Below are 14,554 nucleotides of genomic sequence, written 5' to 3'. Positions count from 1 at the left end.
GGGCCTAAGAGCTAAAGAGCATAAGGAGCTATTGAGCAGGGACTGAGAGCTAAAGAGCATAAGGAGCTATGGGCAGGGACTGAGAGCTAAAGAGCATAAGGAGCTATTGGGCAGGGACTGAGAGCAAAAGAGCATAAGGAGCTATTGGGCAGGGCCTAAGAGCTAAAGAGCATAAGGAGCTATTGGGCAGGGACTGAGAGCTAAAGAGCATAAGGAGCTATTGGGCAGGGACTGAGAGCTAAAGAGCATAAGGAGCTATTGGGCAGGGACTGAGAGCTAAAGAGCAGAAGGAGCTATTGGGCAGGGACTGAGAGCTAAAGAGCAGAAGGAGCTATTGGGCAGGGACTGAGAGCTAAAGAGCATAAGGAGCTATTGGGCAGGGACTGAGAGCTAAAGAGCAGAAGGAGCTATTGGGCAGGGACTGAGAGCAAAAGAGCAGAAGGAGCTATTGGGCAGGGACTGAGAGCTAAAGAGCAGAAGGAGCTATTGGGCAGGGACTGAGAGCTAAAGAGCAGAAGGAGCTATTGGGCAGGGACTGAGAGCTAAAGAGCAGAAGGAGCTATTGGGCAGGGACTGAGAGCTAAAGAGCATAAGGAGCTATTGGGCAGGGACTGAGAGCTAAAGAGCAGAAGGAGCTATTGGGCAGGGACTGAGAGCTAAAGAGCATAAGGAGCTATTGGGCAGGGACTGAGAGCTAAAGAGCATAAGGAGCTATTGGGCAGGGACTGAGAGCTAAAGAGCAGAAGGAGCTATTGGGCAGGGACTGAGAGCTAGAGAGCATAAGGAGCTATTGGGCAGGGACTGAGAGCTAAAGAGCATAAGGAGCTATGGGCAGGGACTGAGAGCTAAAGAGCATAAGGAGCTATTGGGCAGGGACTGAGAGCAAAAGAGCATAAGGAGCTATTGGGCAGGGACTGAGAGCTAAAGAGCAGAAGGAGCTATTGGGCAGGGCCTAAGAGCTAAAGAGCATAAGGAGCTATTGGGCAGGGCCTAAGAGCTAAAGAGCAGAAGGAGCTATTGGGCAGGGACTGAGAGCTTAAGAGCATAAGGAGCTATTGGGCAGGGACTGAGAGCTAAAGAGCATAAGGAGCTATTGGGCAGGGCCTAAGAGCTAAAGAGCATAAGGAGATATTATTGGGCAGGGCCTGAGAGCTAAAGAGCATCAGGAGCTATTGGGCAGGGACTGAGAGCTAAAGAGCATAAGGAGCTATTGGGCAGGGCCTAAGAGCTAAAGAGCATAAGGAGCTATTGAGCAGGGACTGAGAGCTAAAGAGCATAAGGAGCTATGGGCAGGGACTGAGAGCTAAAGAGCATAAGGAGCTATTGGGCAGGGACTGAGAGCAAAAGAGCATAAGGAGCTATTGGGCAGGGCCTAAGAGCTAAAGAGCATAAGGAGCTATTGGGCAGGGACTGAGAGCTAAAGAGCATAAGGAGCTATTGGGCAGGGACTGAGAGCTAAAGAGCATAAGGAGCTATTGGGCAGGGACTGAGAGCTAAAGAGCAGAAGGAGCTATTGGGCAGGGACTGAGAGCTAAAGAGCAGAAGGAGCTATTGGGCAGGGACTGAGAGCTAAAGAGCATAAGGAGCTATTGGGCAGGGACTGAGAGCTAAAGAGCAGAAGGAGCTATTGGGCAGGGACTGAGAGCAAAAGAGCAGAAGGAGCTATTGGGCAGGGACTGAGAGCTAAAGAGCAGAAGGAGCTATTGGGCAGGGACTGAGAGCTAAAGAGCAGAAGGAGCTATTGGGCAGGGACTGAGAGCTAAAGAGCAGAAGGAGCTATTGGGCAGGGACTGAGAGCTAAAGAGCATAAGGAGCTATTGGGCAGGGACTGAGAGCTAAAGAGCAGAAGGAGCTATTGGGCAGGGACTGAGAGCTAAAGAGCATAAGGAGCTATTGGGCAGGGACTGAGAGCTAAAGAGCATAAGGAGCTATTGGGCAGGGACTGAGAGCTAAAGAGCAGAAGGAGCTATTGGGCAGGGACTGAGAGCTAGAGAGCATAAGGAGCTATTGGGCAGGGACTGAGAGCTAAAGAGCATAAGGAGCTATGGGCAGGGACTGAGAGCTAAAGAGCATAAGGAGCTATTGGGCAGGGACTGAGAGCAAAAGAGCATAAGGAGCTATTGGGCAGGGACTGAGAGCTAAAGAGCAGAAGGAGCTATTGGGCAGGGCCTAAGAGCTAAAGAGCATAAGGAGCTATTGGGCAGGGCCTAAGAGCTAAAGAGCAGAAGGAGCTATTGGGCAGGGACTGAGAGCTTAAGAGCATAAGGAGCTATTGGGCAGGGACTGAGAGCTAAAGAGCATAAGGAGCTATTGGGCAGGGCCTAAGAGCTAAAGAGCATAAGGAGATATTATTGGGCAGGGCCTGAGAGCTAAAGAGCATCAGGAGCTATTGGGCAGGGACTGAGAGCTAAAGAGCATAAGGAGCTATTGGGCAGGGCCTAAGAGCTAAAGAGCATAAGGAGCTATTGAGCAGGGACTGAGAGCTAAAGAGCATAAGGAGCTATGGGCAGGGACTGAGAGCTAAAGAGCATAAGGAGCTATTGGGCAGGGACTGAGAGCAAAAGAGCATAAGGAGCTATTGGGCAGGGCCTAAGAGCTAAAGAGCATAAGGAGCTATTGGGCAGGGACTGAGAGCTAAAGAGCATAAGGAGCTATTGGGCAGGGACTGAGAGCTAAAGAGCAGAAGGAGCTATTGGGCAGGGACTGAGAGCTTAAGAGCATAAGGAGCTATTGGGCAGGGACTGAGAGCTAAAGAGCAGAAGGAGCTATTGGGCAGGGACTGAGAGCTTAAGAGCATAAGGAGCTATTGGGCAGGGCCTAAGAGCTAAAGAGCAGAAGGAGCTACATCAGAGGTAAAAAAAAAAAAAAAAACCCCACAGACCAACAACCTGTCTGTGATGCGACAGCAATTGACTTCGTGCTTCAGTCTGAATGTGGAAGATGCCCATAATGTTGAGTGTTAACTTCCATAGAACCCAGGAGACAGATGTGATGCTGTACTCCTTTACTCCAGAACTCCAGCCCATAAGGGAGAGCAGTACTCCTTTAAGCTATAGACAAATGCATAGTAGGTTGTGAGTAGTTCTGAGTTTTCCAGGAATGACTTCGAATGACAGAGGCTAGAATGCGAACATGGGCCTCAAAAAAAGAAAAATTCCAAAAAGGGCCTCATTTATTACCCTCGTCAGAGGAGAGGGTGTTGCATTTGAGTCCGTTTGTTTGTTTGTCTTTCTGTTTTGTTTTGTTTGTTTGTCCAACCCAGTGGCGTCACTAGGGTTGGCGTCACCCAGTGCGGTAACTCATGGTGTCACCCCCCCCCCCCCCCCCATGGACCTCCTCCCATACCAGACCATACACAATCCTTAGTAATGTTTTTTGTGCTAATGTTTCTCGTAAATCGTAATTCCCGTATATCACTGAATGTAATGGCAATAGTAGTGACATAAGCAACTAGCAAAATTAAAATTACACCTTTAAATTACAATATCATACGCACAGCCTAAATGTATTTACATTTACATAGTTTCATGTGGTTAAAGTGAAAATTCGGTGACAAAACAATATAATTCGAAGTAAAAACGTTTAAGAACTACATCAAAATTATGTTGATTTTAACGCTAAACTTTATTGTTACACGAGATACATTAATGGATTAGGTTTGCATAATCGATAACGGCCCAAATAATGTAGAACTGGTAGACAGTGGACATATACTCTTAAATGAAATAATACCATAAAAATAAACAGGAACAAATACACAAGCATTTCAGCACTTAGTGAACATCTCGACTAATCCAGAACTTTCCTTTCCTGGCCTTCAAAGCTGCGAACTTCTGAATCACTTCATCGAAATCGATGCCTTTCGCCAACTCACTTTCAATTGATAATATCGCAAGATCGGAAAGCCTTGACTGTTCCATGGTAGATCGCAAATAGTTCTTTATTTATAAGTTTCAACTTTGAAAAGCTCCTCTCACATGAAGCCACAGACACAGAGATCGTCAGAAATAATTTTAGGCTTAGTGAAAGGGTTGGGAGAGATTCTACAAAGTCCCATTCAGCTATGAATGTCAAAACGTCTCATGTTGCCCAATCTTTGGCTTCTTCCAGATCAATCTCTGCTGCTTTCAGGTTCCTTCTCAGCCTTGGTATTTCGATTAAAAGCTCACTCTCGGATACCTCATCATAGAAAGTGGTCAATTTTGGAATGGGCACCTTTAACTCTGCTTCAGTGGCAGATATGAGACTCTTCACTTGAACAGCCTCAAACATGGCTGCTACTTCCTTGATGGCTCTTGATCTGATCTGGATTCAGAATTAAAGCGATCAATGCACTCAAGCATCGCCCTCTTATTTTCTTCTTGCAGAGTGCGGCCAGCATCGCTTGCCTGCTCCCCTGCCATCCTCTTCTTGAACCTGGCTCTTCTCTCTACTGCAATCACATATTCGTCTGATTTTAAAAGTGCCCGTTCAATTGCATGCTCCACTAGGTAACTGCGCTCCTCGTGCAGAAAAAGTCTTAGCGCCTCTAGCTTTGTCACCACCTTGTCGAGAGTTAAGCCCTTAGTCTGCAGGTACTGCTGTGTAAGATTAACTTCCTGAAGTACATCACACCAGAAGTACAGGTAGCACAGAAAAGTGAAATCACAGACAGCAGGCAAAAGACCTTGTGCTGCTCCTCTTGTGTCCAAATTTTCATGTGGATCACAAAGAGCTTCAATCGCAGCCACAAGCTTATCAAACCTTTCTTTAACTGGCTTAACTGCATCATGATGAGCACTCCAGCGTGTTGTTGATAGCCTTTTCAATGACACTCCAGTATGGTCAATTAACACATCCCATCGATTGGTGGAAGCAGCAAAGAAAGAAAACATTGTCTCAAGAGTTCCAAAAAATGTCACACACGATGCATTTTCAGCAAAAGAGTGCTGACCACACAAGTTAAGCGAATGGTCCACACATCCATTAAAATAGCTTTCTTGTTCTTTCCCTTGAGAATAGCTTGTACACCTCCATGGATTCCAGCCATAGTGGCAGCATTATCGTAACCTTGAGGGCGGCACATCATTATGTCCAGTCCATCACTTTCCAGTTTTTTTCAGAATGTCAGAACTGAGGTCAGCAGCTTTTTCCCCCTTTAAAGGAAAAAATCCTAGAAATACTTCTTTCACTTCAACTTTCCTATTGTTTTATTTTTACATATGTGATCACTTCGGACATCTGGTCAGTGTGTATGTCAGGTGTGCTGTCGAACATGATCCCAAAGTACTTCGCAGACTTTATGTCCATGACAAGCTTCTCCTTCACATGATTTGCCAGGGCACTTATAAACTCATTCTGAGTTTTTGGTGCAAGATAAGAGACTGATACTTTAAGTTTACATGTGCTGCACTTTAATCTCATTAGGTGCTCTTTCAGCACTGGATCATATTTTGAAAGCATCTCAACCATCTCAAGAAAGTTCCCTTTATTCAATGAAGATTCATCTTCCTTGTGGCCACGGAATGCCAGATTCTGCTTGGCAAGAAACAATGTGATATCAAGCAATCAAAGCAATAGTTTCAGCGTCAATGGTTTTGTGCAGCCTCAGTCCTGCTGCCAATGTTTTCCACTTTTCAAGGCAACGTAGGTGCTCTTCGGATGTCTCATGGTTATGTACATTCGGGCTCAGTTTCCACCACTTCTGAAACTCAGTCACACATTTGGATGTCGTATCTGTAGCACTAACGGTAAACAGTCGGCAGAAAAAACAGTATAAATTCTCGCTGACGAGTGAGTAAACCATCCATGACCGCAGAATTTTCTCACCATTTGGCATCACCTTGTAAAACGACTCTTTTGAAAGCTGGCGCACATCTCCCTTTGCGTTGGCATCTTGCCTTGCCGCAACACTGAAAGGCCCATCTTTGTTCTGGAAAGAAGCACTTCCCCCTTTTGATTATTTCAACCCGAAAATGATCTAGAACTGGTATCTCCCAGAAAGAAACATCACATAAAATTTGCAAATCTTTCTCCTTAACGTCACTCATCTCATTTACAGTATCATGGCTAGAGTCACTTTCAGCACTCTCTTCTGCTTCAAATTCTGCCATTTCCACTCGTGGCTCTTCTGCATAATGCATGCCAGCATCAGAAGAGTCAGCTTTATCAATTTGAGACTGACGAGCAGTGTCTTTTGATGAACCCTGGCCATCATCCGGTTTTTTGACATATTGAAGCATGGATCGAGCAAGTGTTTTGAATGATGTAATTCTTGCCTCTTTTGCTTTCCTTTGCTGGCATCCACTTGGCCTCTTTGATATTGATTTATGCACTCCATGTGACATGATAGAATATCCCTGCACAATAAAAAAAAAGACAAATTAGCAATATTTGAAACAAAATATGTAGTTGTAAAAATATAGAATAATATGTGATAAATATAGTTGCAAATTGCTTAAATGTAATTGTAACCGTTAAGGTTCAGGTTATGTAATAGAGGAGCACTGCACAAATGAGATCTCAGGAAACCTTGGGTCTCGTCGTCGTACAGAAGCCGTTTATTCGTTGGCTCCGTGAAACTACAGCATGAGAAACGAGCATGAAATTGCCGACAGATCTCATTACAAGCTACAAAAATTGAAATTCACAATTTCGGCTTCGATACAAACAATTATACTTCTTGTCGTTCTGTACGAGAAAACAGCAATGGCGAATACGGACCGTTAACAATGATTACACATCAATTCGAATTCTTCCAGCTAAAGAAACAAATGTCCTATAAACGACCAATGTGATAAATGTTTTAGGTATCAAGGAAACGAATGAGATTACTGATTACATACCAACTATGGATCCTGAATTAATCCCTCACAAGATTTCAGTGTTCACTCTCAGCACGATGTTCTCTGGTTCGTAGAACAAACATGGCCGCTACAAATCGCGTCACCACATGATCGCGCTCCAGATCATGAAACTTATAAAAACTTCACTAATTAAAAGATGGAAATAGCTATGGGGCCTAATGTTGCTGGTGTACGTCACAAAAATCAATATGTAAAGTGCTGTTAAGAAAAACAAGGTGTGAACCACCGTTAAAACCTCATTCTCACAGCTGCTACACCACCATAAGCTTTAGCATGGCAAAACCGAAATGAAAGGTTTGCTTGGTTATGAAAACTCATCTGGTTGGCAGTCATTACAGTAATATTTCTTAGATTATATGAATACTAACAAAATTGTTTTGTAAAATCTTTCTACATTGAATTACAACATTATTAGTTACAACATTATTAGTAACTGAGCGGAAGCCTAAAGCCTTTTTTATTTTCTCCTTCTTTCCCTTTAATTACTACTTCATTCTCAAAAAAGTTATTGATATAGGTTCACAAATACTAATTACCACAATATTGTCGCTAAAACACCAGAAAATTTGACAAAAGCAGCGACTATAAAAACACCAGCGGCAACGAAAACAGCGCGTGCTTGTAGCGCGTGCAGACGAAACCACGTGATTCGAAGCGTCATTGTAATTGGGTAATAATGACCGCTCTGACCAGAGCGCATTAGAAGGTTCAAAAAGTAAATTAGCATAGAGTTTTAGCCTTGTAGGTATGGTATCTGGGCTTACATGTAAGCTGGGCTTACGGAAAATGTTTTTGTTATTACTAACTACAGGGATATTTTTATAAAAATTAATAAATTTCTGCTGAAACACTGCAAAAATTTGGTGTCACCCCCTCTGATAGTGTCACCCGGTGCGGTCCGCACCCCCCGCACCCCCTTAGTGACGCCAGTGGTCCAACCTAAACGTTGTCTGTTTGTTTGTCCGCACAGAATAAATATGATTTTCTCTGCAACCGTTGGTCCGATTGACAGGAAATTTACACCATAGGTGCACCTCCACCTGTATAACTTTGTAATGATATTTATGACGTCATAGGTCACGTGGTACGGGCGCCATCTTGGAAAAACCGAGAAAAAAAATGCACCTCTATATCTCCGAAAGCGCTGAATAGAAAAAATTGAGACATGGCTCATTCTAAAGAACTCTCCATGTGGAATAACATGTGTTAATGATGTCATAGGTGCCTCCATTATGACATCATAATTCGACAAGTACAAAACTTCATCCGATCAAGCTGAAATTTCTTGATAATCATCTGGGGATACATTGGTGGAGAAAAAAAAAAGATGACGTCATCAGTCACGTGGTTCGGCCGCCATATTTGTTTTACTTCAAAAGCCTTTAAAAAAACACTGAAAACACGGCCTGGCGATGGTCTGCAATCTCTAATTGCTCTTTCTTGTTGAATATAATAACTGGATGAAGTGGCATCTTTCACTGTTTGAGAAACTCCACTCTCCATCTTTTCAGTGTTTACACCCAAACTCGTCAGACCCTCACATCACCTCGCATCACACCCACACCCCCACTACTCCCACTGATGACTATAACATTTTTTATATTAAAAAAAGGAAACATGACCATGATCACCTTCACAACCACACCCTCCTCCCCTCCCTGAATGAAATGATAGATTAAGATAATGTGGCGTTGATACATCACAGGCATGATGGGCCAAAAGACCTCCTCCTGTGTCCAAGTTCCTTACTTATCTTCGTATACCCTTGTATATATCCTTGTACTGCATGTGATACCGAGACAAGGTCCTCTGTGAGCCTTACAACATTGCAAACAAGGTGTAAGGCATTATTTTTAAACGCTTACCGTATTTTGGTATCATTCTATAGCTTTTGTTTAAAATTATTATTCGTAATGCACAGTGATGCTTATCAAACCTAATTTTCTTGGAACAATTTTCTCTTTCTTCTGAAAAACGAAGGCAACTCTTTTTATTTTATTCTTTTTTTGAAAAGAGACTGTTTTTTCCTGTTTGTTCCTTCCCTTGCTTATTTTGTCCAACTATTTTCCCAATGTGAGTTAATTACCTTCTTACTCCCGTCAACTCGCTCTTCCATGAGCTTTGATCTTGTATCGGAAAAAGAAAGGAAACGAGCAATGGTTTATGTTCAAAATCACAATGCAGCAAATATTTCCAATAATTCGAAAAATTGAGGAAGATCAGTTTGTTTGTTTTTACGAGGAAGTAAATAATTGTGCATTATTTTTGCTTCTTGAAAGTCTCAGGAAACACATGAAGCCTGGTTAATCCTAATGCTCAAGAAACTATTAAAACGAGCACTACATTTATATTGCATGAAGGGTAGTCAAAAAGTTTTTACAATTAAAAGAATTTCCCAGCCAAAACAAAACTCACCGAGATACATCCGCATCTGTGCTATTCACTATTCATAAGGTACTCCTTTGACAATACCAATGCATGATGTACTGGTAGTAATTTTAGCAAGAATATCAGGCAATATAAGATTATAAAAGGCAATTTGTTGTGAACACAGTCCCTCTATGATTAAACACCATGTTTACAGTCTGTCTGTTTGATTTTAGCAAGTGGTTCACGATATGACAATGTGGGCCAAATGCCCTCCATTGCTCTGATATGTAGATCTTTAATCAGATGTGATTTACTTAACAACTTGTTACCCTCGCCAGAGGAGAGGGTATTGCATTTGGGTCTGTTTGTTACTTGGCCAAAAAAAATATTTTTTTGCAAGTATGTTGATCACACCGGTTTGTGTGTTTGTGTGTTTGTCTGCCCGCTCTTATATACTTGCCTACAGGTCACAATTTTAAACCGATCTTCACGAAACTTCACCAAATGGTAGAGTTCGTGGTCCGAAAAAATCCTATATATTTGAGGTCAAAAGGTCAAAAGTTCAACATAGGCCAAACGTCAACCATGTTTTTTAAATTTCTAAAAGCCTCAATTTTCATCCGATTGACTTGAAATTTGAATTGGATTTTCATATCGGTGAAAAATTTGCACCTCTATATCTCGGAAAGCGCTGAATAGAAAAAATTGACATGGCTCATTGTAAAGAACTCTCCATGGAGAATAAAATATGTTAATGATGATGTCAAAGGTGCCTCCATTATGACGTCATAATTCGACAAGTACAAAACTTCATCCGATCAAAATGAAATTCCTTGAGCATCATCGAGGAATGAATTGGTGGAGGAAAAAAATAATGATGACGTCATCTGTCATGTGGTTCGGCCGTCATCTTGGAAAAACCGAAAAACTTTGCACCTCTATCTCCGAAAGCGCTGAATAGAAAAAATTGAGACATGGCTCATTGTAAAGAACTCTACATAAAATTTAAAAAAACACCTTTAGAGGCCATTTTTCCCCACAAGCGGGGGTTGGCCTTTTTCGGGGACCGTGGTTGTTGTTGTTTTTTGGTTCCCTTTTTGAAGCATTGTTTTACGGCCGGATGCCCTTCCTGCCGCCAACCCTTTTTGTCGCTTTTTTACGACAAACAGGGAATTACCAGTGAACTGGTACTCAATTTGCCGACCTCGGAAGGATGACAGGCTGAGTCAATCCCCCTGGCGTTAATTCAGCGATCGACCGGGATTCGAACCCAGGATCCTAGGATCCTAAGCTGGCACCCTAGCCGCTAGCCCAATACCAGGCTAAAGAACTCTACATGGGGAATAAAATATGTAAAGTAAAGTAAAGAACTCTACATGGGGAATAAAATATGTTAATGATGATGTCATAATTCGACAAGTACAAAACTTCATCCGATCAAGATGAAATTTCTTGAGTGTCATCTAGGCATAAATTTGTGGAGAAAAAATAATAATGATGACGTCATCGGTCACCTGGTTCACCCCCATATTGTTTTAACACAAAAGCCTTAAAAACCACTGAAAATACATCCTGGCGCTGGTTTGCAATCTCTGATTGCTCTTTTTCTTCTTTGTTATGAAATGCACATTCTTAAAGTTTAGATTTGTTTTAACAATTTTTGAACGAAGCGTTATATTCACCAATTGAAGAATATTCATCCACAACCAAACAATTTCTTTCTCAGCAAGTATTATTGAGCTACACAATTGCTGTGTATTGAGCTACACAGCAAGTATTATTTCAGTTATTGCTTCCCAATTTTAATTACAATACGATGCAAACTGAATTAAATGTCATGTGTATTCAGATCTAAATGTTTAAAGTTTGAGTGAATGAAAAAAAAAAACATAAAATAGATGAGTTTTTTTTTTGGATGATTAGACAATTTGATTTTAGATGCTGTAAATAGTGCATGATATTTTGTCGTTTATATTTCATGTCATATTAATTTCAAAATTTACTTCGTCCTTTTACAGGCAGTAATATTTCTACAAACCTTTATTAAAGAATCACAACTTTTGCCACAAAGAAAAATAAAAGTCACAGGAAAAAGTTCATGTAAAAAATTTTTTGCTAATTTTGTTTATGTTAAAAGAAAAGAAGAAAGAAGAACCACCTTTAGAGGCCATTTTTCCCCGCAGGGTGGGGGTTGGCCTTTTTTTGTGGCACCGTGGTCCCCTTTTTGAAGCAATGTTTTACGGCCGGATGCCCTTCCTGCCGCCAACCCTGTTAGTCGCCTTTTGTGACATGCAGGGCATTACCAGTGAGCTGGTACTCAATTTGCGGACCTCGGAAGGATGGCAGGCTGAGTCAACCCCCCTGGTGTTAATTCAGAGATCGACCGGGATTTGAACCCAGGATCACAGGATCCCAAGCCGGATCCCTAACTGCGAAGACAACACCAGGCTGTTTTTGTTAAAAATCATGACTGAAACAATTTGTGTTCATGTTCTTTTTTTGGGGGTTTTTTTCGTATACATAGTTAAGGCTTGTGGAAGAGCTCGTGAGAGTACACTAAACATATCAGGACACAGCAGGACAAGAGAGAGATAGAGATAGAGATAGAGATAGAGAGAGAGAGAGAGAGAGAGAGAGAGAGAGAGAGAGAGAGAGAGAGAGAGAGAGAGAGAGAGAGAGAGAGAGAGAGAGAGAAAACAATAACAGCAGATCCGAAGGCCATGACAGGGAAAGCGGACAAACAACGGGTGTGTGGAGGAATGGGGGACAGGAGAGGGTGCATGGGGTGGACAAGATGAACGTAGAAGGAAACTCTTAGGAGGGAAAACTGTCAACTTGCAACGAGGGAGGATCGAGTTTGATGGGGGTAGAAAATATTGTCGTGTGGACGGCTCTGTGAAGACAGAACGTCCACGGATGGAATCGAGCTTAACGAGGCATCCAGGTCAATGGCGGATTGGCTATACATGCGCAGGAGGAAGGAGGGAAGAGGAAGAAGCGGCGAGATTTATCTGGTGGTCCGCACGCATCTTCAACCTGCGGGAAATAATCCAAACCGAAAACGAATGTGAAATGTACAGGGGAAAATAATGAAAGGATTTATTTAATAAATATCGGGACAAGGAATGCGACGATAAAGCGAAATAATATTCCTAAATCGGGATCCGCACACCTCACTTCACATACAGAACAATGGAAGGAGAAATAAAAGAAACGTTGTGTGCACGTTTGTGTTGGGCTTATCTCAGTCTGTATGTAGGGTCGGTCCGTTCAGGCTCCAACGCGGCTCTGGTCGGCACGAACCACTCGGCCCCGTTTGCTGGCGCGAACACCGGCCTCCTGCACGATCCGTCCCACGCCACACAGCACAGCACCCGCACGCAGGCACCAGGCGAGGATGACCGTCGGCGCCCCACCGTCTTTTCAACGTCCACCAAGCGGCACTCCAAACGGGAACGAAAGGCAAATAATGGAAGAGAAAAGTGGAGGTGAAGACAGGCAGAGGTAGAGGCGAAGGCAAAGAGAGAAAATGTCCGTCTCCACTTACTTTTATCAGACGTCCTCTACTTATTTACATCGAGGTGGTTCTAGCTACCCACAACAGACGAAGCATGTTACCTATACAGATCTACCTAGATCTAGATATGCTTACCCAACCGACATAACAATATCATGGTATTATATTGGGGATGAATGAGATTGAAAAACAATGAGACCTGGAGGGCAGAATGAGATCGAAGACGATGTGGAAGTAGGCTTCACAGGTGGGATAAAAGAGGAACAAATGAGTTGAAATGAGCAGTGATCCTGGATTTAGGCTGCTTCACCAGAAGGGGATTGATGATGGACCATTGGGGGGGGGGGGGGAGGGAGGTGGAGAGGGAGTGTGGGAGGAGCAAAAGAGGAAGAGACCAGCAACCTGTCTGTGATGGTGAAGTTACAGGCCCAAAACCCAGCTTCATCATGGGATATTCCAAAAATATTGAAGGCCTTGGTTTCCATGGCGTCAAGCTGAGCAAGATGAGAGGCAAGGGAGCCAGCGAAGAGGGGGGAGCAGTACTTCATCATGCTGCAGATCAAGGCCTTGTAGGTAAATAGGAGTTCAGGTGTGTCAAGTAAGGACTTTGTACAATGGAGGATGCCCAGTCAGCGGCTAGATTTGGAGGTGAACTTTGAAATGTGGTTTGCCCAAGAAAGATCATGACTGATAGTGAGACCCAGAAGTTTGAATGACTTAACTTCAATTGCAATCCACTTCCAATGTATGTTTTATTATGAAATGTTTGGTAATGTTATAAGTTGATTTCATGTAAATGTCAATATAATGCATTAGTTGGCATTTTACTGTTTCATTCATCAGGGGAAAGTGTTTTTTAACAGTGTTCTATCTTATTGCTGGCAGGTACTCTATACTGAGGGGTAACAGATACAGTGAGGATTCCCCATGTGAAACAAGAAGATGCGAGGCTGACATAGTCTCAGTTCCACTGTCTGTCTGATCGAAGCCAACTGTCCATTATGTCTGCATTTCCCAGGTTCAAGCAACATTGGGTCAAAAGCAAAATGTTAGGCATGGATTCTTGTGCTCACACGTTCCAGATCTCACAAATCTGTGAGCATGTTTTCTGCTCCTATAACCCTGTCAGGTTATCGTACAACATACTATTTTGCCTTCTGTTGTGGATGAGCAAAAAATTGGATTATCGCATCTCTGGGGATATGACATTTTGCATTTCGACACCGGCGAGCAAATAAACAGAAACATTTTTCTATCGATTATATTGATTAACATGTTAATGTTTCCATGAAAGATAATAGACTAAATAAACGTTTATTTTTGGAAATAAGTGCAAAGTATGCTGGTATGTTGGTACAAGGATATACGCGTCACTAAAGCAAATTGTGTTTTACAGCATTGGAGCCATTTTGAACATCTCAAAGATGATGCTCCATACAAAATAAGAGTACTGTATTTATGCTATTGGTGAGCCAATACGAGATAGGTATATTTAAACTTTTCAATGTAACTTGGATCCAGTGAATGTTCATTTTTTGAATGCATATCAAAGCTCTTGTGTAGTTGAAGAGTCAATGAAATAAAGTTAGTTTGAAAAGGTACCATAATTTTGGTAAATAAATATTAACTTAAAAAGGTGATAATGATCCTTCAGTCCATTGCACGTCTTTGTATAAATAAAAATATCCTGGTTGTTGAAAATTTCGCAAAGCCGAAGCGGTCAAAGTTTAGCTCCCACCTATCGAGAATCGTAAAGTTTTTTCATTCGTAAAGTTATTTTTGAATGCGAGTCAAGATCGTTTGTTCAACAGAATGCATGAAG

At 42.4% G+C, this 14,554-nt stretch overlaps 1 protein-coding gene across 2 annotated transcripts in view; it reads left to right on the top strand.

The window, feature by feature from the left end:
- The window catches only part of HTR4 (5-hydroxytryptamine receptor 4), a 140,704-nt gene extending 126,371 nt beyond the window's left edge, over positions 1 to 14,333 (top strand). For both annotated transcript variants that reach the window (XM_068105931.2, XM_068105930.2), the window contains one exon: positions 13,618 to 14,333. Coding sequence is in view for 1 of the 2 variants with exons in the window: in XM_068105930.2 (XP_067962031.1) it covers positions 13,618 to 13,714 (97 nt within the window). In the remaining variant the exon portion in view is untranslated. The remainder of the gene's footprint in view (positions 1 to 13,617) is intronic.
- Positions 14,334 to 14,554: the final 221 nt, after the last annotated feature.

This window comes from Myxine glutinosa, chromosome 2, assembly GCF_964187855.1.
Source record: "Myxine glutinosa chromosome 2, kmMyxGlut1.1, whole genome shotgun sequence".
NCBI lineage: Eukaryota > Metazoa > Chordata > Myxini > Myxiniformes > Myxinidae > Myxine > Myxine glutinosa.
Note: the sequence above shows the minus strand (reverse complement) of the source record. Positions and strands in the feature narration are given on the sequence as shown.